Source organism: Lepisma saccharinum, chromosome 8 (assembly GCF_977018435.1).
Source record: "Lepisma saccharinum chromosome 8, izLepSacc3.1, whole genome shotgun sequence".
Classification (NCBI taxonomy): Eukaryota; Metazoa; Arthropoda; class Insecta; order Zygentoma; family Lepismatidae; genus Lepisma; species Lepisma saccharinum.
In genome coordinates this window covers 10,560,370-10,587,205 of record NC_139236.1, presented here as the reverse complement: position 1 = coordinate 10,587,205, position 26,836 = coordinate 10,560,370, and the positions used below count along the sequence as shown (strand labels likewise).

The window sequence follows — 26,836 nt, the reverse complement described above, 5'->3', positions numbered from 1 at the left end:
CTGGTAATTTGTAATATTTAAGATTAAAACACGTGTAATTTTATTAGAGTCACTTCCGTCGCCATTGGTGTGAATGTAACATTGCAAATAAACAAGTAATGTTTTGTTTCCGAATAACAACTGGCAAAGAATGCACGTATAATATTTAGCAGTAGCTACTCTTACCGTCCAGTTCATACATATGTACGTACAAGGAACAATTTCCGAATGGTAGTGTGTTTTACAAACACACACATTTACAATAATAACCTTGCAAGAAACTACATACCTAGTAGTACATAAGACGTAATACCAATCTTTTAAGAAACGTATACATTGTATATGTGCGATTTTGTATGTTAACTTCCAAAATTGGCAAAAAAAAAAGTTTACTGTTAACAAGAATCCTTACGATGTTGACAAGCATGTACAAGTACAAGGAACAATTTCCTACTGGTTTTGTACCTAACCTAACCAACCCTACCCTAATATTCATGGGAGAGCATAAGCATAAGTGTCAAAGTTTTTTTTTCGGTATTTACTACTTAGAGGAAACGTATTATGCGAAAAACATATTTTTCATTACATTGTGCGAGATTTTGTACTTTAACTTTAAAACTGGCAAAGAATAATAATAATAGAGACAGGTACAGCAGTATCTTTACGGCGTTGATACGTATATACAAGGAACAATTTCCGAATGGTGTTACGTTTCATAGATACAAAGAAAATGCACCATTGTAACAAACCTTGCACGAATCTACATGCCTGAAGATGCATAAAACGTGCACTCAAGTTTTTTCTGTTTTTTTTTTTTTTGGTTTTTTTTTTAACATTCATATGCAATACACATGATCTTGTATTTGATTTTTCAAAATAACTGCCCTAAAAAGACGAGCGGCTAGGGGCAGCATTAGCACCTTGGGAAATACATGCTAACAACACCAAACCTGGCCTGCCTAACCTATCCACGTAGGCATATAATAGCATAAATGAGCATGTAAATAGGTTTGGCAAATTATAATTTGTTTATTTAAGCTATTATATACGTACATACGTGGATAGGTTAGGCAGGCCATGTTTGGTGTTGTTAGCATGTATTACCCAAGGTGCTAATACTGTCCCTATCCGCTCGTCTAAAAAGGACCACAGCTTGTACGTATGTACAATGTATATTTTCCTGGTGAATATTACTGTTTTTTGTAAAGAAATATATACGTTCTTGCATTGCACTAGCATATAACGTTTCACGAAACTACCTATCTGAAAGTATATACAGCCTGGAGTTTCTTCTTTTTTCTTAATAAGAATAAAACATGCGTACATACAGTACTACGGTACTTTACATTACTATTTGATTCTTCCTTTTGTGCTAAGATGATAGTAATTCCCAAAATGTACCTTGTACATGGAACCGTTGATTCAGGATTTTTTTGTGCTATTCGAATTTGTCTTGAATACAAAAATTTAATTTTCATCTGCATCGTTAACCAACTTTCACAAAAGCTGCATTATAAATAAAGAAGAAACCTATAAGATGGTCAACGTTGATAATACTAATCCTCGCTATTCGCTAAAGAAGGGATTACGGATTAATAAATTATTAACAGAAAGGAATGATAAATTAGTAAGAGCAGAATAGAAGATTGCTCTTCTCATTCCGTATATTTACACAAACTCAGGTATGTCAGCCTTGCACTAAAAATTGAATAAATGTAACTTGCATTTGTTACGACTTCGTAAAATTTTGGTCACTGTTTAGTAGTGTTTAATATTTTTTAAAAAGTGACCGTATGTCTTACTGAAAGATAAGACCAGGAATATTCTTTTTTGCATTATGTTAATTGGAGTACGTGAAAAATAAATTGAAAATTTTGTAAGCTTCCCACTACTTCGAAAGATTACGGGTTATATTGTATCATATAACACATTTGATATTATATGAGAGTACGACACATGCATTACCTACTTCTATCAGCTGTTTCATTTTATTGCAATAAATATTTAGTTTTTTTAAACATATTTCAGTTGAAAAAGCATGCATTTGGAATTGACAAGCAGATATTAGCACGTAATAAACAAACAAAACACAATCGAAAACACAACTTTCTCCAGTTTCTGTTGCCAGGTCGTACGGCAAGCAGGAGAAAGTTCCACCTTACAAGGCCGAGGATAAAAATGCTTGGTGCAACCCACCGCCGCCTAAATCTCCCGCCTGTCGTTATCCAGCACTTTGTAAAGTGGCAGATTAAGTGGCGATGGTGCAACCGGCCCTAAACTACTACTTCGTTGTATACTCGATTTTGTAGTCATTTTCGTGAATCGCCCTGCAGACGAGTGCGCATGCTCCGCAGTAGCTCCGCCTTTAACACCGTCTATTAGTGTAGAAGTTTCCAAGGAGTTAATGGTGTATACATTATAATTTTTCAAAATATTAGAGCCTCGCCGGTATAATTTGCACAGGACCTCGCGCTTCCTAACGGCGGCCTTGGGTTTAACCAGGCCCATTTGTCAAGGCAGTAGGGGTTAGCGGGATCCCGATCCGTCCCGATCCCGGCTTCGGGAAATGACTTCCCGACTTTTCGGGATCCCGAACAGTCGGGAAATACCGAATGGTCATTTTTAAAAGTCGCTAATTCTTGACGTTTTCTGCATTGTAAGTGTCTGGAAATTATCGGAACTTGTTAGTTTTTATTCCAGAAATGCAAAAACAACCACTTAAGGTGAAAATAACGTGTAGAATCTGAGATTTCCAGAGCTTCGGGAAATTTCGAACATTTCCCGTCCCGAAAATTTCCCGACTTCTCCGGCAAATTGCGAATTTTCCCCGTCTCGAATGTCGGAATTTTAAAAATTTCCCGTCCCGACTAAAGCCCCTATCACACGGAACTGGATTTCTAGTAGGAATGCCCTAGTTGGCGCTGAACTAACTTTCTAGGTAGCAATCATGGGGCTGTGCGTGCGGGACAGAATATGGGCCCGTTCCGAAAGTCGCACGAGTTTAACGCGTTAAACGAGTTATGGTAACTGGCCGTTCCATAAGTGCTTCCGTGCGTTTCGTGAGTTTCATTATGCTGTCCCAAAAGTCGCATTCCGTGCGTTTCGTGCAAGAACGAGATTCACCAAACGCACGGGCCAGGATGCTGGTTTGTTCCGTGAAAATCGTCTGCTCCTTGCAGACAAAGCGCGTTCTGATGGATTCAAACTGCACTAGTTCGGAAAATGTATTATAATTTTAACAGATAGCGATATGAAGCAACATGCACAAGATAAGTATGCCTTGACCGTTCTTAGAATGTGATTAAAATGAGTAAGAGTGGCCATAATAGAGTTTATTTTTGCCATAAGGACATTCCTTCCGCTGACGCCATGCGGAAACTTTCTCTAAACAAGACGCTGCGCCTGCGCTTTCGCCTAGAGTGTCCCATAAGTCCGTAAAATAACTGGTTTCACCAGATTCACGAGCCCAGTTATTTTCGTTGAATGCGTTCGTTTCGTTAAGACTTTCGGAACGCACCCTATATTACGATCCCTTCCCTTCTCGGAAAAGGGGCTGTTTTGGTAGTAAGTTTGGCAACACTGTATAGCAGAAATTGCAGTGCGAAGTTTGATGTGTAGCAGAGTTTGAGGCAATTAAACTCTTTTTACTGATTGTATACGTTCTTCTTGAGCAATGTACGTATGTTATTCTCCTGTAGCATATAGTAGAAAAAAACGTGTAATGCATTTGCCAGACAGAAAATGTGTTAAGCTATTGAATTCGAAGTATAAACCTTCTTTTTGAACACCAGTGCTTGAGCATGGGAATTATCATTTGCTTATATTTATATCATGTATTTATAAATAATCTGTCATTTGTATTCCCTACATCATTCGGATTATGTCTTCCTGAAAACATTCCAATTTTCAAATCTTGGGGCGATATGCAAATGGAAACATAATTCGTAGAGGTACTTGTTTACTATCCTTGGGACACATTTATTTATTTTTACAGAAGAAACTACTTACCGTAATAAGTTCCTGTAGCATTGTCGAACATCGGGAAGGTGTTTTGTGTGATGTAGGAATGTTTCATAGCTGAAATTCATGTTGTTTGTTGAAAATTAATTCTCCGACGGAGAATATCTAGCCCCACGAACCATTGGCGCGTGGATAGGTTAGTTCTGTTAGGTTAGGAAACATAGTTAAAATTTGGTGTCGTTTTACTATCAGGATCTAGAAATTGGAAATAATTGCGAACTATTGGCGCGTGGTTAGGTTAGTTCGTCTCGGGCAAGCGAAAAGGCCTATCAGAAACACGTACTGGTAATGTGAAAAATTGCAATTAATTTCATCAAAGCAACGTTGATACACCTTCAGGAATGTTCCGTGAAGCAGATACGGGTAACAGTAGTATAAGGCGGAGACGGATTTCTTAAAATTTATAGGAGAAAAGACGAGAAAGTACTTACGGAATTGCGTTCTTGAGGACTTTCTGAAGCCGGGGAAATTGTTTTTTAGAATCGTGCAACGTATTTTGCCTGTAAATAAGGTATTTTTCGTCAATCATGCATCTCCGTTGTACGATAGCTCGTGCTGCCATTACCGTCGACTACGTGAATCAAATGTTCCATGCGTTCGGTTATGTAACCCCCTCACAGTGTAGCAACCACGCGGAAGTTTGACAAGATGACGTGTGAGCGGTTTTTTTTCCAATGTAAGGTAAGACTCTAGTTTACGTCCTTTTCCTAAGGAATATGTGTCATATATCGTTGGAAAGCTTATTTTATAAGGAATTCAACAACGTAAATCCCAAAGCGAGCAAAAATTTCCTGAAGGAGTAAATCGAGAAAAACCGATGTCGTCCGGATATACGCAATTGAACGTAATGGGGAATTTTTTAGATGATGAAGCACATATTTAGGGATGAAATGAGTGCTAATGGAACCTAACCTAACAGGCCTAACCTAACCTCGTAGGCATACCTCGACCCCGTGAATGGATAGTGGGACTATCGTGAACAAATCGAGAAAAACTGATGTTGTCCGGATATGCGCAATTGAAGGTACTGAGGAATTTTTTAGATAATGAAGCACATATTTAGGGGTGAAATGAGTGCTAATGGAACCTAACCTAACAGGCCTAACCTAACCTCGTAGGCATACCTCGACCCCGTGATGGATAGTGGGGCTATCGTGAACAGAAAGTGTAAAAAGAAAAAGGTACTTACCCGAAGAGATGCCGGGTGCCGCACCGCGAACGCAAAGAAGCAATCACCATGCAGATGGACGTAAAGTAGAGTCTATTTTCGCTTAAAAACCTTTTGTGAATAGTTTGTGCAGCATTTATCGGTTCATAAGTTTGGAAACACTGCACATCAGCTGACGATAGACAACGTGAGTCAAAATTTGCCCGCCGAATTAGCAACGACCAATAAATGATTATAATGTTAAAAATAACGCTTTTTTCATGGGAAAAAAAAAGTGATCCCCAGCTTGAAAAAACTTCCGCTATGCATATGAGGTAAGCAGCAATGATTTTTATTTGAAAACAAATGAGTTTAATGTGTCTCCGGCTTATACTACTGTTACCATTAAGTACGAATGTCAAAAATTGACGAAACGAAAAAATTAGAGGTGTCCGAAGGATAGTAAATTTTTACCGGGTGAATGCTGGTTGGTACATTGAGGTGCTGGGAACAGTTGTGAAGTCCTGGATGGACCGCATATGCAATGGAAGGCCGTATATGTTTCAGCAGGACTCTGCACCTGATCACACTAAACTGTGGTCACCTAACTTCGCAGCCCTAAATCCTCTAGACTATTACATGTAGGGCATTGTTCAATGGGAGACTAATCGACATTCCCACAATACAACTGATTTCCTAACAGACACCATTATCTGAGTAATGTCCAACATCGAAAAGGGCCAGTTAATGCTTTCATGTAAATGCTTCTGTTCCCACATTGAAGCAATCATTGTGGCTGAAGGCACTTATATTGAATATCCCTGTACTCCAACCATTACTGCATCTGTGTACCAGTTTTGCATCAATGTGTTTCGTTGATCATCAGATATGGATGCATCGTTGCCTTGTAAACAAGGGGTCCCAGGTTCGATACCTGGTGAAGGCACATAGTGGTTCGGATCCCACTTTAAAGTGTAGGTCCACTCCCAATTAGTCTTAATGTGCATAAAGTTGCCTTCAAACACGAATTCAACCAACCAATCAGATATGAATGTTTTTCTAACTGCCTCCAATGTGTCCTCAAATACCTTACACAACCTGCTTTTTATTGATAGTTGCCAAATTAACATTTTTTTTTCTATTTATGTTGTGCATGACTGGATCATGTAATATCAAGTTGGTTTTAACCACTGCATCATTAATAGTATCATGAATTAGTGTGGCACAGAATTAGTTTCCATTTCCATGTTACTTCATACTAGTGCTCGAAATGGGAATTCCTACAGGTGCACTGCTCTTATATTCAGTGCGGAGACTGCCTTTATGTCAGTGACCCTGTGTTGCCACGTTTACCTACGAAGAAACTTGTGGTCGAATAACCAATTAGACCTAGTACTTGGGCAAGAAGTGACAATGTTAATAATCTCCCTCCCCAAAGCAACAGTAGGGAAACAGGATTTTGTAAAAATGAAAAAAAAGAGTTTGCTATGACGGCAGAATTATAGGTGTGTGGTTGAAGAGTAGGGTGCATGGAGACAATGAAGTAAGTGGGGGATGCTAATGCAAATTTTCTTAACTGAGGGATGCCTCTCCACTTTGAATACTGCTTTAAGAGAATGAAAACCACACACAGTCTGTCCCAGGAGTTTGCAAAGCAACATCACACATAACGATGGAGAGAGAGAAAAAACAAATGTGCACGTTCCACAAATTTACTACTTAAATAAAAATGTTTCCTGTGAAGTCCAAGAAACACTGATTTTTAGTTAATCTATTCAATAAGCATTGTCTCTGGAAAGCAAATGTTGCAGTGTGGCTGCCAAGTGTGCAGGGAGTTGAAGCATGCAATTGTTATGCATTCTAACTCTCCCCTCCCACGCCACTATGCTGTGATACGAGGGACTTTCATTAAAGATTTCCCCTGACTCAGTTCTAGTTAATGTAGAATACTGAAATTTTATATGTGTAATGATACATATGTTCGTAGGTCATGAGGTAATTTTCAATTCTGAACTACTCTTAGTTATTGTCTTACAAGTACTGAATTGAGACAAGGTGTAGTGATGGATCCAGTGTAATACCGAGCAGTCATCAAGTTTCTTTACTTGAGAGGCAGCACACCAAAGGAAACTTTTGATGAGATGAAAGTGACCTATGGAGAGGATGCCCCATCATATGACGTAGTGAAGCACTGTCATCGTCAGTTCAAGTGTGGTCGGACTTCAGTAGAAGTTCATTCCCGTACGACCCCAGTCCGCCATTGACGAAGACACCCTTGGGCAAGTGTAAGCCGCCATCTTGGAGGATCGCCGCATAACCGTTCGTCAACTACCTGAAGATGTCAAGATCAGTGTGGAGTCTGTTAAAAAAAAATCATCCATGACCATTTGCACATGCAGAAGGTGTCTGCCCGATGGGTTCCTCGGCTACTCTCACCTTTCCAAATGCAGGAACGAGTCACGTGCTCCTAGGCTAATTTGACCATGTGGCAGGAAAAGCAGAAGGATTTTTTTGACAGGCTAGTCACCCAGGGTGAAACGTGGGTCCATCACAATGACCCAGAGACCAACGCTCAGTCAAAGCAATGGAAGCATCCTGACTCACCACCACCAAAGAAGGCCTGTCCAACCCTCAGCGGGCAAATTGATACTCATGGTTTTTTGGGACCAGCATGGAGTAGTTATGATGGATTTCCTATCGAAGGGTACCACAAATACGAGCACGTACTACACTTCACTGCTGTAGAAATTGCGGAAGGCCATCAAAACCAAGAGGTGTGGCATGCTGACCAAAGGTGTTTGCATCCTGCAAGACAACGCTCCAGTTCACAACTCGCATGTTGCCCAGACAGAAGCACGGTCCTGCAGATATGAAATCCTACCTCATCCCCCATACTATTCAGACCTTGCACAATCAGACTTCCACCCTTCCCAACAATGGTCATTTCTGAAGGGAATGCACTTCCATGACAATAAAACGTTGATTTCTGAGGTCTTCATGGCTTCTGGAGCAACCTGCAGACTTCTACAAACAAGGTCTCCACTGGTTCATAAAACAATGGGAAAAGTGTGTGGCCATTGGTGGTTCCTATGTAGAGAAGGACTAATGTCTGTACCAATTTTTGTTTATGGGAATTGGTCCAGGGGAGATCTTTAATGAATGTCCCTCGTAAGTGTTGGGATTCTATGGGTGGAACAGTTCTTGATTGATTGATTGATTGACTTGCTTTATTTTACTTTGCCTTTTGTTCCACTTTTGGCTAATTTGTGAAGATGGGGATGAGTGATGATATGATGAATGGACACTCACAGGAGTTACTGCCGCTATAGAATAACATGTTAATAAATGGTAACCTTTGTAATGTAATGTAAATAATTTGAAGCATGTGTAATAATGATACTCAGGGAGTGGGGTGGGTGCAGCATAGCATGGGTTTTCATATTGACTGAAAACAAGTTTACACCTTGCGCTTGCGTGTTCGTTACTAGTAGGACTTCAAGCCAGCCCAGACCTTATCTTCTTCCCTCCCTCCCACTAATTTTGCTCAGAGTTTTATTTCTCAACCAACCTGAATTTCTGGTTTCTTGGCTATTTTATGTCAAATAAATGTGGAAATATCAAAGATAGAAATAGATAGCCAGGTTGATAATATATTTTATTTGGATAATGTACAATTGTATTATTCATTGTCTGCATATTAATATACAGGGTGTCCCTAAAGTACCATGACCATTATAATCAAACTAACTCTGAAACCAAATGACATAGAGCAAAGTTTTTTTTGTAAAGTGTTCTACAGCCCAAAATGGAGGACTTTACAGGGAAATTTGCTGCAATAGCTATGCTTGAAAAGTACCTATTCCCACAGACAATGCACCCCTGCATTGGTCTAATAAGGATCGGGATTTTCTGGATAGATATTACCCTGCGAGATGGATAGGCCATGATGGACCAATTGCCTGGCCCCGGCAATCTCCTGATATCACTCTCTTGGACCTTTTTTTTCTGTAGGGGTAGATCAAGGATTGTGTACACCAAACCTATGTTCCAGAACTTTTTACACTTCACAGAAGGATAATTGTAACTGTGCAATCACTTGTTGCTGATACACTGCAGCATGTATGGGTAAAAGTGGAATATCACCTTGACATACTGAGAGCAACCAGAGGGCACGTGATAAGAGACACTGGCATACAAAAAAAAGAAAGCTGTAGAATATTAAAAAAAAAAAAAAAAAAAAAAAACTTTTTTAGTAGAATGTTTTGAAAACAAAAAAAAATAGCACTGCTCTGTTATGTGTTTTCAGAGTTATGTTTGATTGTAATGCTAATGGTACTGTGGGGTCATCCTATATATTAATATACAGACAGTGAATAATACAAATTGTACATTATTAAAAAATATATATATAATCAATCTGGCGATCTATCTGAGATGAAATAGCATAGAAACCAGAATTTTAGGTTGCATGAGAAATTCAACCCTCAAGGCCAATGCTGCATTAACGCAACATTTTTTTTCTGCTCATACCAGTCGTACAAAATTTTTTTATGCTGAAATTTGTTCAAATTGGGTCACACACATTGCAAACCGTTATGTGTTTGTCAATTGTCTCATTATTTTAATTCTTGGCACTTAATGGTTTAATGGGATTTCAGACTGAAGCGACACATGACACGTGTCGCTTGGGAATGATCCAATCAGGAAGAACATTTCATATTGTAGTGGCATTACAGACTGCACAAGCCTGTATCAATACACGTAAATGAAGTAAATCATTGCAAAATGCAGACTTTACTGAACGCATCGAGGTAATGTAATGTCATTAGCTTTGATTGTGTGAACACAGGCAGTTTCTTTATACACTCGGTAGAGTTTAAATCAGGCATTCAAAACTTCTCGATCTCCAGGCCTGGACGAAGAGTGTATCCATCACTTACCTCCGCTCTTCCTTGCACCGTTAGCTAGCTGGCGGAAGATGCGGAATGAGTTCTGCGAATTCATTCCCTTCGAGTCAGTTGAAACGCAGTGATTTGGCCAACTGTTAAGTATGATTTTTTAAACGTATGTAAAAGTGCACATGAATTTCACTGGGACAACTCAAAACACAAAATTTGCTGTAAATGAAGAAAAAATATTACAATATACATATTTTTTAGGCACATTTAACTTGTAAGAAAGTGTGAGGCTGAAATGAATCGCAGTCATGCATTCACTATGCCGAAAATCTACAAAGAATGCCAAGGCACGGAGCATATGCCTGAGGGCTCCTTTTCCCAGAAGTGTCACGAAATATGTCAAGGGTGAGCGACATACGTACGAGAAGAAACCTCTCGCTGCTTTTACAGCAACCCTTAGAAGATGATATGTGGCTATGTAAGAATAGTTTGAATGAAACTAAAAATAAATTGACAACAGAAACACAGTTAATAAATTAACATGTGCTCTACTTTATAAGGGAATGACTCATTTCCTTCATTCCACGGAATAACCGCCCATGGCTGACAGTGATGTTTCGCTATGATAACTTTCTGTGATTGAATTTCTTGCTGCTGAAATTCAAGAATAGACTTCAGTATGCATATGGAGATGTAAGCATGGGTGCTAGCAGTGGTAGAAAATGGATAAAACATTTTAAAGATGGAAACACGAGCATCAAAGATCAGCCTCAGAGCTGTTGCCTACGAACTGCCTCCATGGATGATGGAAAGAGTTGACAACATCATTAAAGAAGACAGATAGAACACTTATGGATACAATTGCAGCATTACTTGAGATAGGAGACAGTGCAGTGCAAGAAATTATTGCAAGGTTAGACTATCAAAAAATTTATTGCTGATGGCTCCATGTTTATTGATGGCAGACCACAAAGTGTAGCAAGAAACACCACTCAAGAACTTCTTCAGAGCTATTGCAATAATGGCGATGATTTTTTTATTGAGTATTGTGACCGGTGATAATAGCTGGTTCCATTCATTTTCAAGCTTCCAGAAAGGTGGGAAAATGGGTGCAATGAAATGGAGACTTTGTTGAAGAGTAAAGTTTGTAGATTATGATGTTTTTCATTAATAAAACCAAAACTTGGTTCATGAAAAATTGTTGCTAATTATTTTCAGTATGGCCCTCGTATATTTTGCATGCTTAATTACTTTATTAATATCATTCAAAGAGATAGCAAAGAGATGAGGTCCCATTGGAGATCCCTGGGCACTCCTTCGTGTATTTTAGCTGGAGTAGAAAATATTGATTTAATCCTTACACAGAAAATACTATTACTAAGATAACTCATGTTCAAAGCACAATATCTAAGAACACATCTGCAGTTGATGAGTTTGTGTGCTAAAAAGTTATGATTGACACTATCAAAAGCTTTGGAAAATCGAGGTACATAACATCAAGTTGGTTGTTGTTGCAGAAAGATTGGAAAGCATCAGTTAGTAGAATTAATAGATTTGTGCTTGTGGATCTCTCTGGTATATACCCATGTTGACAAATCATTTATTATACTCTTGACATTAAAATGTAACGATTTAAGTGGTTTGAAGATCTTACTAAAAATATTAACAATAGTAACTAGTCTGTAATTAGAAATTTTACTGTTTCCAGTTGCCTTCTGAACTGGCACCACAGTTACTTCCTTCCATAATTTAGGGAAGATGTCAACTTTTAAAGATTTTTTGAAAATTGTGCTCAAGACAAATGCAAGCAGGGTTGTGCCAGTGGGGTGCGAAGGGGTGCTTGCACCTCCCTTAATTTTCTTCCACACCCCCATCAGCACCTCTTTTCAGAACATATTTTCAACCAAACACTATTAACTTGCAATGCCATATGATTAAAACTAATGTATGTTATATTGAGCAGTGTCATCATAGTTACAACATCGTACCCTATAAATTTAATTCTGCACCCCCTCAGCACCCTATGTTGATTAATCCTGGAGTTGCCACTGGGTGGAAGTATATCACTACATTCTTTGAAAATATAACTATGCATATTATAGGGACCAGAATTACTTCTTGGCTTATTTTCCTGTCCTGATGGGATTTGCCTTCTTTGTGATATAAGTGATAATGTGTGGTGTGTTGACTTGTATTTATACTTGCACTGCAATGCACTTCAGACCAGCATTGTTGATAAAAAGGATGCCGGAAAACAGTAGTTTACTGGTGTTCCAAACATTGTGAAACAAAGCAATACAGTTTCTATACAGAGGCTGTTCAGCGTATGTTTGACCAAACGTGATTCCTTTCCCCTGCACTCAGAATGAACTCGCCCAACCTTGGTCGTGCACGTTTGTCAGTGTAGTGTGTGAGCTGTAAAACAGTGGTTGTGTTTTCTCACTGGGCCGAAAATCCCACCCAAACTGAGCTGCTTTTGGGAGCAGTACGTTGTATAACTTTTCCAAGTGTTTTTTGGGAGGGTTATGTTATAGCCCTTAATGACGCAAAGTTCAGCATGTCAATGATCGGGAATTAGTGTAAGAGCAAGGATTGTGACGTTAGTTTGACTTTATTCAAGCATGTGATCGGCAAGTATAAATTGCATGGCCCCAGCTTTCGGTTCTCCAACAAAGGGGACGAGAACACGACCGTGCACACAGGTCACCACCAGTATGCAGGTGCAAGGTGCGGTTAACAGTTTACAAAGACATATTTAGATGATTCACCATCTTTCTTTGGGTCGATGGATTCTCTTGCATGGCCATTCTGCGAAGTTTCACCTGCATACTGCTGGTGGCCTGTGTTCTCGTCCCCTTTGTTGGAGAACCGAACGCTGGCGCCATGCAATCCTTATACTTGCCGATCACAGTCTTGAATAAAGTCAAACTAACGTCACAGTCCTTGCTCTTACACTAATTCCTGATCATTGACACGCTGAACTTTGCATCATTAAGGGTTACAACATAACCCTCCCAAAAGTGACTCAGTTTTGGCAACATTTTTAACCAAGCGAGAAAACACAAAACACTTGGAAAAGTTATACAACGTACTTCTCCCAAAAGCAGCTCAGTTTGGGCGGGATTTTCGACCCAGTGAGAAAACACAACCACTCTTTTACAGCTCACACACTACACTGACAAACGTGCACAACCAAGGTTGGGCAAGTTCATTCTGAGTGCAGGGGGAAGGAATCGCATTTGGTCAAACACGCTGAACAACCTCTGTATGCAGATCATTGTGTTGTCAGTATTATTTTCTTTTGATACCGACAAAATAGCGATAAAACTCTTCGAGGACAAGCTTGGATTAAAAATTCAAAACAGTGATATTTGTCGTTCGCATAGGACTGGTCAAAAATCCAACAGACCACGCCCTATAATCGTGAAGTTTGTCAGTTACAAGACAAAATCCCTGGTTATGAGGAACAAAAGCAAACTGAAGGGAAACCGGATCTCCATTCACGAAGATTTGTGCAAAGCTCGGCTGCAGCTCTTGCATGAAGCAAGGGAAAAGTTTGATGCTGCCACTACGACAGACGGGAAGATCCTCGTCATAAGGGACGATCAAAGATTCTTCATTTCTACAAAGGAAGAGCTGCGGAACATGAAGTAAAATGTGCCTGTTGTGCCTTGGAAACTACACGGACAATGACAATCCTTTACAGTTTTCTGGTTCATGATCATTAACCTTTCATCATATTCACTTCTCAAGACATTATATACACATCCGTTTATTTCCACAAAATAGCGTTGAAACCTCATTTTTTTCTCACAGATTTTTAAACGTACATATACTTTTTCCATTTTGTCAAATTGCCTATTTCTATATTTTTAAATTGCATCTTGCATATTTGTATTTTGAATTATTTCTTTCATTTATATACACACATTGTTGAAATCTACATCGTTGCCCAAATTTTGCAACCCTAGCGTATTAACATATATATAGTATATATACCCCTTTGTTTTTTGTGTATTTTCTCGTTTTGCTTATTTGTATCATTATTTATAGGTATCTATGTAATCATTTCCTGCATTCTTGTATCCTACTCATATTTTTTATCTTACTCACTTTTATTAGTAGAATTTTTTTCTTTTTAAAATCATATATTCATAATTACTTATATGTTCCAAGCATGATGATTAAGCCACATACAATTACATTTTGGATGACAAGATATTGTTTACCTTGTTACAATATTGTAAGACTCAATGCCTCGTTTCTGCCAGGAAAACTAAGTGTATATTACAAGACGTTCCAGGCGCTTATTGTTCGGCTAAACTGGAAAGAAACCAGGCTTCGTGAATAGCCCACGTGATGAGGTCAGTGGAGTCCTCTCCCCTCCCTTTAGCTGCAGGGACAGTTATTTCCGTCGGGCACCCTCACCCCCTCCTCCCCGACTCAGCTATTGTCAATCGCCGCCCCCCAAACAGAAGCTAAACAATGGCCTCGAGTCATTCCCCAAAGAACTGAAAGTGTGTCACTTCAACACGGATGGTCTGCTAAATTCTTTTGACGAATTTAAATACATAATAAACAAATTAAATTTTCAGATCATAGGAATTACCGAAACGTGGCTTAAACCACATATTTCGAATAACACGGTAGCATTAGATAATTATGATATTACCCGTAATGACAGATGTGATAGGACTCAAGGAGGCGTTTGTTTATATATACACAAATCATTACAATGGAAAGCACTCGAATTGCCTATGCAAAAATATAATGACATCGAAGCCCTAGCTGTCGAGGTAACCGTACAGAAGGTGAAGGTCGGGATATTTGTCGCATACAAACCTCCTAACGTTAAGTATACACATCTAAGCGATATTGGCGATATCATGCAATATTTTCATTTGAATTATGCTCATTACATTGCGATTGGTGATCTCAACGTAAACATGCTGAAACAAAATTAACCCAACACGCGATTCTTAAACGACATCATTGCCGAGGCTCACGGTAAGCAAATCATCACAAAGCCCACGAGGGTAACGCCAACGTCAAGGACTTTAATCGACGTTATCATCTGCTCTGATAACCTGAAGGTGACCCACGTCGATCAGAATATAATGTCCGGTATATCAGACCATCACCTAACATATGCCGTGTTCGGAATCAACTGCACCAAAAAATATAACAAATTGGTTCAAGTCAGAAGCTTTAAAAACTTTAACGAAAGTGAGTTTAACAAAGACTTGGGAAATATTAATTGGGACTTAATATGCAGCAAACACGACGTAAACGAATCAGTTTTTCTCTTGAACAGCAACATTATTGCATTGGCTGACAAACATTTTCGAGTAAAAACTTTTCGAGTAACTAGACCACCCGCCCCTTGGATATCTGAAAAAGTAAAAGAATTTTGGAAAATACGCGATTACTTTCACCTGAAGTATGTTAACACCGGAGATCAAGACGCGCTTCTCTCTTATAAATATTTTAAAAATCATGCAAGAAAAGCCGTGAGAAACGCAAAATTCCACCATTATGACCGGGTTCTCAATGAAAAAGTTAAAAACGCTAGAGCATTTTGGCAGACATTAAAACAAGAGGGAGTTGTTACTAATAAGTTTAACCAAAAATTACCCTCAAGTGTACTCAATGCGGATGCAATAAATGACTTTTTTGTAAATTCTGCTTGTCAGCAAACAAACATGACCGAGGTTGAGAAATTAATCGAGTCATATGAATCACGGCAGACAACCGGAACCTTCAAACTGAAGAAGGTTAATGAGGCTACCGTGTTGAAAGAGGTCAAGAAACTACATTCCAGTGCCAAGGGTCATGATGGCATCAGTCTAAAAATGTTGAGACTCTGCATCCCCCATTGCCTAAAGAGCCTAACTCACATCTTAAACTGCTCTCTTTCTCAAGGGGTATTTCCCGAAGATTGGAAAAAGGCCGTAGTGATGCCCGTACCGAAAACCACTGTTTCCCTTGATGTTAAAGATCTAAGACCAATAAGCGTACTACCAATTATGTCTAAAGTTATAGAACGCATAGTAAAAGATCAATTAGTAGACCATCTGATGTTGCATGACCACTATTCTCCACATCAATCAGGCTTCAGAAAACAGCACAGCACGGTAACTACTTTAGTTAGCGTTGTTGATGACATAGCCAAGGGGATGGATAATGGTAAAATTTCGTTTCTGGTACTCCTTGATTACATCAAGGCATTTGACTCCATAAACCACAACCTTTTGGCAGGTAAATTGAAATCTATCGGCGTAAGAAATAAGGAATTGTTATGGTTTCAGTCTTATCTAACGAACAGGCAACAATGTGTAAAATTAGTACATGAGAATAAATCGTGCATGTCTAAATGGCTTGATATCAAACAAGGAGTACCACAAGGAAGTATTCTAGGACCTATCCTATTTTCGCTATACATCAAAGATTTTAATGATTCACTAAAACACTGCAAATACCACCAGTATGCGGATGACACACAAATATATATACAAACACCATTAAGAAACAGTGCAATGGCCCTAGAAGCATTGCAACAGGACCTAAATTCAATATCTAAATGGTCTGAATGTAATGCACTCAAATTGAATTCATCCAAGTCTTACATTTTAACCTTAGGCACAACGAGTAACCTCAAAAAGTTAGAACAATTAAAACTCCCCCTCCCTACACTGAATAATTCCAAAATACAGAAAGTAGAAACAGCACGCAACCTTGGCATAATATTGGACGAGAATCTACTACAATGGGGTTCTCATGTCACACATATAATTAAAAACTCGATAGCCAAACTGAAATCACTTTTTCCATTAAAACATATGCTAAGCAAAGAAACGAAAACTCACCTAGTCAACACACTTGTAATGCCAAAAATTGATTATGCTTCCCCCGTATTTATAAACATCCACAGTGCTCTAAATTACAAGATACAAAAACTTCAAAACAGTTGCATAAGATTTATACTGAATGTCAAAAGAAGAGAACATATATCCCCGTACTTACAGGAACTTAATTGGTTAAACGTTAAGAATAGGAGAACATTTTTGGCATTGTCTTTATTGTACAGGATCCTGAACAATAAGGAACCAAGATATTTATATGATCAAATTGCTCCGTACAGGAAGAAAGGAAAACAAATTAACCTTCGTCAAAAAACACACTTCACGATTCCTGTACACAGAACAACATTCTGTGGGAATTCTTTCATAGTCACCGCAATAAAAGAATGGAATGACCTCCCCCCACCACTGACCTCAGGGGAGCTCCACCCTGCAACATACAAAATAAATCTAAAGAAGCATCTGCTGTCCAAACAATAGTGCCTGGCTTTGTCTTTTCTGTAATGAATGGGAATGAGGTATTGGTTGTAGTTTTAGCTGTAATAATTGTTTTCTAATTGTGGTTTTAGATTTAACTCTGTACCTTCAGTACATTAGTTGTTTACATTATAAGTAGGAATGTTTTTTTCATTTCTTTTTTATTTTTATTCTTTCTACTGCAACAATGATTTACAAGAAGTGGAAAGTGTCAATTGTAATATGTTTTTTTAAAGGGTTTGTTGAAAGAACAGCCCGCGAGGCCGAAACACGCCCTCTCAATAAAGACGATATTATTATTATTATAAAAGTTTCATTTTCGACAAACAAAACAGGAACCCCGTGATTAAGAAAAGATTTCTCCTATCAAACTTTATACCGTATTTACATGTATATAGACTGCACTTTATTGTACAGAATACGAGGTGTGATCTATATTTAAGTCATGTTTAATTTTTAATTTATTCGTATTTAAGGAGGTTCTAAAGTCATGCTCAAGCATAGACCCAAATTTATTTGGATAACCGCACAACTAATATAGATTCGGTAAGGAAGAAATTTTCTGATATAAAAGCTTGTTTCATTCACTAGAACATGTCAACCTTATAATTTTGTTACGATTGAAGGGATTTAAGTAAATAACAGAAAATATAAGGTCTCCGTCATGTTCAAACTGCTGCGTACAGATGGCGCTGAAGTGGTAGTTTTGTTAATACCGATGCATTTCTTTTCTTTTATGAGTAGTATGGAAGATTTCATGGTGAAACAAAGATCACATGCTCTTCCCGCAAGTATCTGAAAAACTATGTGAAAAAATGAAAACATTTCGTTCCTTCAGAAAGTAGTGGTTATCATTAAAATTTTTGAAGTGGCGTTTCGTCGCAATATACTCCGTAGTGCAGATTTAGCATACACTGTTGCCAATATTTCATTCTGTGTTGTCTAACGATATGATCAATGCAAGTTCTTGAAAGAGTGTAAATCAAACCAAGCTACCAGAGGATATCGAATCCCGTACATATACAAGAACAAGGGAACAAATATTCCACGGAGGATGTTAAAAAGCTGAACAAGCTCGAAGGTAAGTCTTAATATTTAATTACTTTTGCTTAATATTATCCATCGAAAGCAAAATGTTTGAAATATAGGCAAATGTATAATTTATTTACATGTTGAAGAAATATCTTCTGATGTAATTTCGGTGAGAATATCGCTTGAACCTAGCAATTTCTTAAACACTGCATGACTTTTTTACTTCCTAACGAAGTTGATAATTCTTTGTAAATGTAAAATCAGAATAGGATGTTATATTTTACGTTAGGCATAATCCTAATGACTACCGTTTTGAGATCATTACTATAACATAAAATATACGTAGCTTAATATAGATTATATCTGATATCATTAAATCAATATTGCATAAAATGCTCTATTTTCACTCCGGTAAGTTAATTTCCAAACCTAGGAAACCCGTGCTTTTCACATGTACAGCATCGGAATGTTTATTACAAATCAGTAGTTTGTTTAAATGTTTTATTACTTTGTCCTTGTACATGGTTGAAACAAGTACTCTCTGACCTGTTTTCTGCAAGGGTTTTTCATTTTTATTTTTGAAGCAGCTCGCAAATATTCATATGTATTAAGTAGGTCAGGCTAAGTTAGATTTGATTTGAATAGATGAAATGTGAGATCCCTGAATGTTTGCAAGTTTTGGACAATGTTCTGTTATCTTCCTTTACACAAATACGTCGGAAAACCGGTTCTGTAAACTGTATGAAGCTCTTCTGTTTTCTTGTCCTTTTATAATTTAGGACGACTTATAATAAGAGTGCATTCCGTCCAATAACTTGATGCTGTATATATTTAAAGCGTAAAAATACACCCTAACAGTTATGAGACTAAAGTCTTACCATCTATCGAACACAAATCTGTATGTTTACTGATAATTTACAAATGAGTACTGGTATAGATTAATGAAGATACTAGTTCCCATACTTGCAAGTACAAGAGCAGTAATTTAATGGTGGATGACACAGAGCTTCATAGAAATCATAATTTGTCCTGATTGTGCTACATATATTTGGTTCAATATCATATTGAATTTCAGTAGGCGTTTGTACTAAATAGTTGACTTTGAATACCAGTGAGTATGAAGTTTGAGTAGTTTTTCTCTCAGACCTATGACTGATTGATTTTGCATGGATGTCTGATATTATCATTCCATACAGTTAAATGTTTTAAAAATGCTTTTTTTGCTTCTTGGATGGTCCACTATGTAGGACTTCCGTGAATACAAATTTAGCCTGATTAACTTTACCCCACAAGACTACTTCTGACATTGATATTCTGACCTGAAAATATCACCAAACAGTTTGTCTCGTCCATACCTTTCATTTGATATATTACATGAACATATTTGGATGAGTTTGAAATTTGACCTTTTATGGTCAGACTATGAGCTTGAAATGACCTACAAGGTCGGAATTTTTGATGGCATCCACCCTAGTTTTTCTGTCAGACCCATGACTGATTGATTTAGCATGGATGCCTATTATTAACATTCCATGCAGGCAAAAGTTTTTTGCTTCTTGCCTGGTCTACTATAATAATTCAAATAAAAATATAGTAGAAACTGAATTTCCATTTCATAATGTATTTGTGTTATTTTACCTCCAACTTCTGCTCCTTGGGACAATGAGGATGAATAATGATTTGATAAAATGGATGATTGGAACAAAGATAATGATATAAATACATACATGAAACCAGGATTCGAACATGGAGGAACCTCACTCCATATAGCGTTGCAATCATCACTCTACTATGAAAATATTTCTAACAATTATTTTGCAAATTTCTGTTTTAGGCTCATCATTTTTAACATTCATTATAAAGTTAGATCACTGAAGTGAGCACATATCGTGAACCAAACAGCCCTTTAATAACAGGACGATATCGTTAAGCATTATAGTGCCGATTAGATCCATTATTTTCAAATCCATTTACACAACATCTGTAAGTTCCATTATTAACTCAACTTGTTAATGTCAATATTTTTTAAACATGTTTTGTAAGTTCATAGTCTCATATATGATGTTAACACTATTTGTATTTGTTCCTTTTGCAGATGAGGATTTGAGAATCTAATCGAAGCCTCTTCTACCAATAGTAAAGAGCACTCTTGAAATTTGTACAAAAGGACAATAGGTTTGACCAACAATGGCAATTGCGTACCATGGGAGTTGGTGTATAAGCTTCTATGGAATATAAATCAACAAAGTGGAAGAGTACATAGATTTTTGCTTGATTGAAGGGTGATGATTTACTAGAAATCAAGGGTCCAAAATATGCTCAAGGAATGATGTTTCAAGCCTTAATAATATTAGGGGAAACAGGGGGGGGGGGAACCAATGCGAGGGGTGTGACTTACTTGTCTTGACTGGCAAGCATTGGCAAGCATTCATTGATATTCTTGCAAGTTGAAATTTTGAGAGGTATTTTCCCAAAATCTTAGGACATTCATTGCTTCCTGAATGCGATGATGATTTGCAAAAAGCATATCTCTCAGACAGTGGCGGCAATTAGCGGGAGGTGCAGATTGCCCCTCACTTTTGCCCCAATACTATACAAAACCTTATCTACCAAGGGAAATTATAGTGTCCTTGCCCCCTCCCAATTTTGGAACCCAATCGCCAACACTGCTCTCAGAGAACGTAATAATGTTTTGCAGGGTATGATAAAGAAAAATAATAAATATGCATTGAAACAACAACGTAAATATGATTTTATATATCCCGAAAATCTAGTTTTAGTAGTCCCTGTAAACAATGATTTGTAAGCTATTGGACTTCTATTCTAATGGTATTTATTACTGTATTGTATCTTCCCTCGAAATACGTTTTATAAATCTACATTATACATAGAAAGGCTAATTGGGACTGGACCTACAGTTTAAAGTGGGATCCAAACCCGCTTCCCTGCAATGCGTTATTTATTTATTTATGCTTTGCACTTCTACAGAGGATTGAAACTCCAATTACAGAAGGCATACACTGTCTTTGATTAATACAATACAAATTACATGGAAATATACAAACACATATTCATTCATTCACGTACAATACATATAACATACAACATACATAACGCATGAGATATATATACACTTATCTACATACATTTAGGCAAGAGGTTTATACGTAATTCACAAATATTGCACACTGTAAATGGTAACATTTATATTAAACAATCTATATTCTATCAGAGTTTCTATAGCACTGAATCTATTATTCTTTTATATCTGTCAAATGGAAGTGAAAAATCTACACATTGGTTGTTTGCAACAAGGATATTGTAACTGTGACACATTCTATTTATTGGTGAGTTTCTATATTTCTGAGTTTTTGAAATTTTAGAAGTTAGAATATTTCTATTACGCAGATTTTTTTTTCTTATATTGAATTGTATTTGACTGAGAAAGGAGCTGTTGTCTAAGACACCATTAATTGTTTGATACAAGTACAACTGTTCTCATATTTTCCTCCAATTACTAAGACTCTTAAATCCAAATATGTCAAGCAGATTATTATAATTCACGTTATTTTGTCGTGGGGACATATTTTTTGTAAAAGAGATACCTTAGGAACCTTTTCTGAATTCTTTCTATGCTATTTTCGTACGATCTATACATTGGAGACCAAATAACAGATGCGTATTCAAGTCTACTTCTTACTATGCTATTATATAGAGTTGTAATACAATGTATACTCTTAAAATCTCTAGAATTCCTTATAACAAAACCCAATGATCTGTAGGCCTTATTTACCATATATGATATGTGTTCTTTGAAGGTCAAAGCAGAATCAATGAAAACACCAAGATCTTTGATTGGGTTCACCTCTGGAAGTAATTTACCACAAATTGAATATGTACACCTCAAATTATTTCTTTTATTCGTTAGTTGCATAAAGTAGCATTTATTTGTATTAAATGTGAGATCATTTAAACAGCTCCAATCATATAGTTTATCTATATCTTCTTTGAGATCTATTGTATCTTCTGGACCATTAATTACTTTGTACAATTTAATATCATCAGCATACAAAATAATTTGTGAGTTCTTAACACAAGTTGGTAGATCGTTTACATACAAAATAAATAAGAGAGGTCCTAGATTAGATCCTTGTGGGACACCGGAGTTTACAGTATGTTCACATGACTTTGATTCTTTGTAAGTTACATATTGTCTCTTACCCTGAAGATATGATTTCAGTAAATTCAACATATTATTTGTCAAACCAAAGCCTGATAGTTCATGCAGAAGAATATCATGGTTGATTTTATCAAAAGCTTTTGCACAGTCAGTATAGATTGTGTGTCCAGCAGATCTACAATAGAATGCATTATATACATCTTGCACAAAATTTGTTAAATTAGTTGTAGTAGATCTACCTGGAAAAAAACCATGTTGGCAATCGCTTATGTAGTTTTTGACATGTTTGAATATTCTTGCATATAAAATTTGTTCTAACACTTTAGCAGGTGCACATATTACAGCAATTGGTCTATAATTTTCAATTCTTGTACATTCACCTGATTTTAAGATTGGGCAGACTTTAGTTAATTTCCAAACCTTGGGGAAACATTGTGTCTTCATTATTAAATTATAAATAAAACATTATGGTTTCTGAAGCACTTCGGCGCAAGCCTTAATTACATATGGAGGAATTCCATCTGGTCCACTGGATTTTTTCGGTTTTAATTTTTTTACTGCATACCAATATTCCTTCACAGTGATCCCATAATTATTGAGTGAACTAGATACCTTTAATTTAACTTCATCGGTAATTTCGTATGTGCTAGGATATTCAGCATAAACAGATTGAAAGTATGATGCAAAGCTGTCAGCTATACTTTTATTTGTTTGTAAAGTTCTGCTGTCATGTATCATAGTTTGATTTGAATACGTGTTTCTACCCTTCTTACTACCCTTCCAAAAAGATTTTATATTATTGTTAATGCTTTCCTCAGTTTCTTTAATGTACATACGATATGCTTTATTTATAATAGCCTTTGCCTTTTTGCGAGTTTCTCTATATTTTGTTTTACTATCATCCGCGTATTTCATGCGTTTTCTATGATATTCCTTAAGTTTTAAAGTTTTAATAATTTCTCCAGTAAACCACTGAGGGTATTTGTATTTTCTGTGGACCTTCTTTGGTACAGTGTTATGAAATACAGAGTTCACATTTTCATAAAAATAGTTTATAGTCTCTTCAACTTCAGCCATGCTAGTAATGGGAGCCCTGTTTATGTCTCGTAACATTTCGTATAATGTTAAAAAGTTTCCCTCTTAAAATCTAATATTTCGACTGGATTTCGTTTCAACACATTTGTTGATATTTTAAAATGCACATTTAATATTAAAGCCGGATGGTGAAGATCTTCCTTGACAAGAGGCATCTCATCCCTATTTACGATGATATTGTTATGTACATTTGTTAGAATTAAATCTAGGGTTCCACTATTGTGATTTTTAATATTGTTAATAGAATGTAAGTTATAAAGATTCAAGAAATTGTCCAACTTCTGTAACAAGTTCCACCTGTTTGCAGGTTATAGTTTTAATCTACAATTTTCTGCAGATTAAAATCATCAGTTACAATAATGTTATTGTTTTGCAATTCTTCGTAGTCTTCAAACAGATCATAGAACGATATATAATCATTCAGAGTTGAAGGGGTGAAGTATACAGTAATTACATAATATATTATATTATTTAAGTTTACTTTTACACATAAAATATCCCTATTATTGTCTAGAATAATATTATCAGATCTTATATTATGCTTAATAGCAATTAATACGCTTCCTCCTCTCTTATTTTCTAACCTGTCATGTCGGAACACATTATGGTTATCATCAAACAATTCATTACTGTATTCAAACATGAAGGTAATAAAATTCACAATAAACTTCTGTTACAAAGCAATGACGATTAACATTTCATTTTATTTTGTTGAGCAAACCAAATATTTTTTAGATTTTTTTTAACTATAAAATTACTGTGTCCATGAGGATTGTTGGAGATTATGTATGTAGTCTTATATGGTAAGTGTTCTAATACAAATAAACTTGGAATACATCCTGGCTTGTGACGAAAAAATACAAAATTGTCCTCATGGTCTCAAGATGTTAATAATCATCAATTGATTGATTGATTGATTTGCTTTATTTTACTTCGCTTTTTGTGCCACTTTTGACTAATTTACGAAGATGGGGATGAGTGATGATGTGGTGAAATTTATGAATGAACACTCACAAACATCCATGCCCAGGCCAGGATTCAAACCTGGGACCCCTGGTATCGTAGCACAATGTGCTAACCACTCCGCCACAGGGGCCGGCTTTAATAATCGTCAATTTACTCTTTCTTTGAGGAGAACATTTGGTTCAAGGCATTATTTCTTTCCATGCCGTAAAGTAATTGTACAACTTACTAGTTAGGTGGAATAATAACTGAGTTACAATTACTAATTTCATAACGTAAGTAGTTTACAGTTACTGTTACTTTAAAATGTTACTGATACTTCCAAAGATTCTACATCAGCTGCAGAACTGAAAACCAGAATAGACCAAATCCGTAAAGAACTATGAAACAGCACATTGTGTGGTGACAAGACATGCAAATAAATTAGATGCACTACAAAATGGTATTAAGTATTTAACTATTATAAAAATAACAAATATGTCTTCTATTTTGTATCCAGGATTATTCTGACATTTTTCTTTCAAAATCGCAATATTAAAACTCAGGAAAAAATAAGGGTGCAAAATTCCATGTTTATTCACTTGAAGGATAAAGGATTGTTAGAGAGCGCTAATATTTATAAATATTTACAAAATGTACACTGAAATACTGCAAATTTATGAAGAAAACCTGGTATCGTCACCGATAAAAGATATAAATGTGTTCAACTACTGTCGTATAAAGTGAATTCTACAGTCAACGCAGCATTCGCTTCAAACATAATTGCAAAATGTTTTCAATTATTTCAATTACTCTCCTTACTTTATGCATTTCATGTTTGAATTAACTACAATTATCTTTGTATGTTCTCTTCTGCTTTCGAAATATTAAAAGGAATACATAATGCAATACAAGGGATTTTATATTACTATTATGACTATTGCCATCTTCCATTGCTGATAATTTTTTTTATTTTCAATAAGAACATACAACTAATATATCATGATAAACAATTACGTTGCTCAACATCTACTTAGATTTTCCAATAAAATCTGCTAACCAATGTAACGTCATATCCCATCAAGGAGTACCCTAATCGACCAACCTGTATGTATCTACCTTGATTACGTGGAGATCTGGCAACATGGCCTTTGGTTGCCATGGTAAACAGTGCTGCCATCTGTTATCAAAAAATTACCACAAAATTGCCTTTAGTACGGCCTTAACCCTGCTAACTTTCGAAAAAAGAGAATCTGTATAAACAGTGCCTTATTTGTGTACTAACCAGTCCTCAAAGTAAGGGGGGATGCAAGGGATAGTATACCCCCAGCTAGAAAATTTTTCGCAAAGCAACCCCCCGCCCCCGAGCTGTCTCATTGTCACCATGTTGAACTATAGGAGCATCCCACAGCTAACCCCAAGGCTCCTCCAAACTTCCCCCAGGTATCATATTCCACTTTTGTTCATCTTTTCCTTTAAGATAATCCATCACTTACAAATTATATTCCAAGGTGTAACTTGCTCTTCCTCAAATCATTTCTCCCTGACCAGTTAACTCGAGTAATAATGGAAAAATAATTCTAGCAATTACTTATACCCCATTTCTCTGCAATATATTATTGGTTGCAAAACTTAGGAATCTGTAAAATTGCCATATCTCTCAATGCTTCTTTTTCTGCTTTCATAATTGAGCAAAATTCTCAGAAAAGTTTTTTTTTTTTTTTTGTCTGTCTGAAAAAAAGAGTCCCTTGTGCCTTATATTATTAATCATTATTCTTTGCATTCACAGTAATAAATTTCATGTATTGAATTTTCTGTGCTGAATGATAAAGTGTCACTCTTTACTTTTTGGAAACTTTTGCCACATTTTTCAACCTCATCATTTGAAAAAAAATCCTATCTTTTAAAAGTGCAAAATTATGCATATTTAGCACAAATGTGGAATGACTGTGGAATACATTGTCATATAGTAAATAAATAATAAAATGTAAGTTTTAGGTGACTGTATTGTTCTGTCAGGATTAGCGTTTATTGCATACCTTGTTTTTGTTGTTGTTTATAATTTTATATGCAATTGTGATGTCCATGTAATCTATACTTAAACAATAACACTTCACAAGGATAACAAAAGAAAGTATTTGTTTGACTTTCACTAATAAATCTGTTGTTCTTGGAAATTAATCAAGTGTGCTGAATGTGATCCTTT

At 36.5% G+C, this 26,836-nt stretch overlaps 1 protein-coding gene across 4 annotated transcripts in view; it reads left to right on the top strand.

Moving 5' to 3' along the window:
- LOC145990859 (uncharacterized) overlaps window positions 1–26,836 on the top strand; it is a 97,434-nt gene that overhangs the window by 29,427 nt on the left and 41,171 nt on the right. For 2 of the 4 annotated variants that reach the window (XR_014441987.1, XM_083126298.1), the window contains exon 1: window positions 5,631–5,700. The exons of 1 other annotated variant lie outside the window; for it this stretch is intronic. Coding sequence is in view for 1 of the 3 variants with exons in the window: in XM_083126298.1 (XP_082982424.1) it covers window positions 5,686–5,700 (15 nt within the window). In the remaining 2 variants the exon portion in view is untranslated. Of the gene's footprint in view, window positions 1–3,565; window positions 3,655–5,630; window positions 5,701–26,836 lie in introns of those variants that run through there. One more of the 4 variants, XM_083126299.1, reaches the window with a different exon arrangement.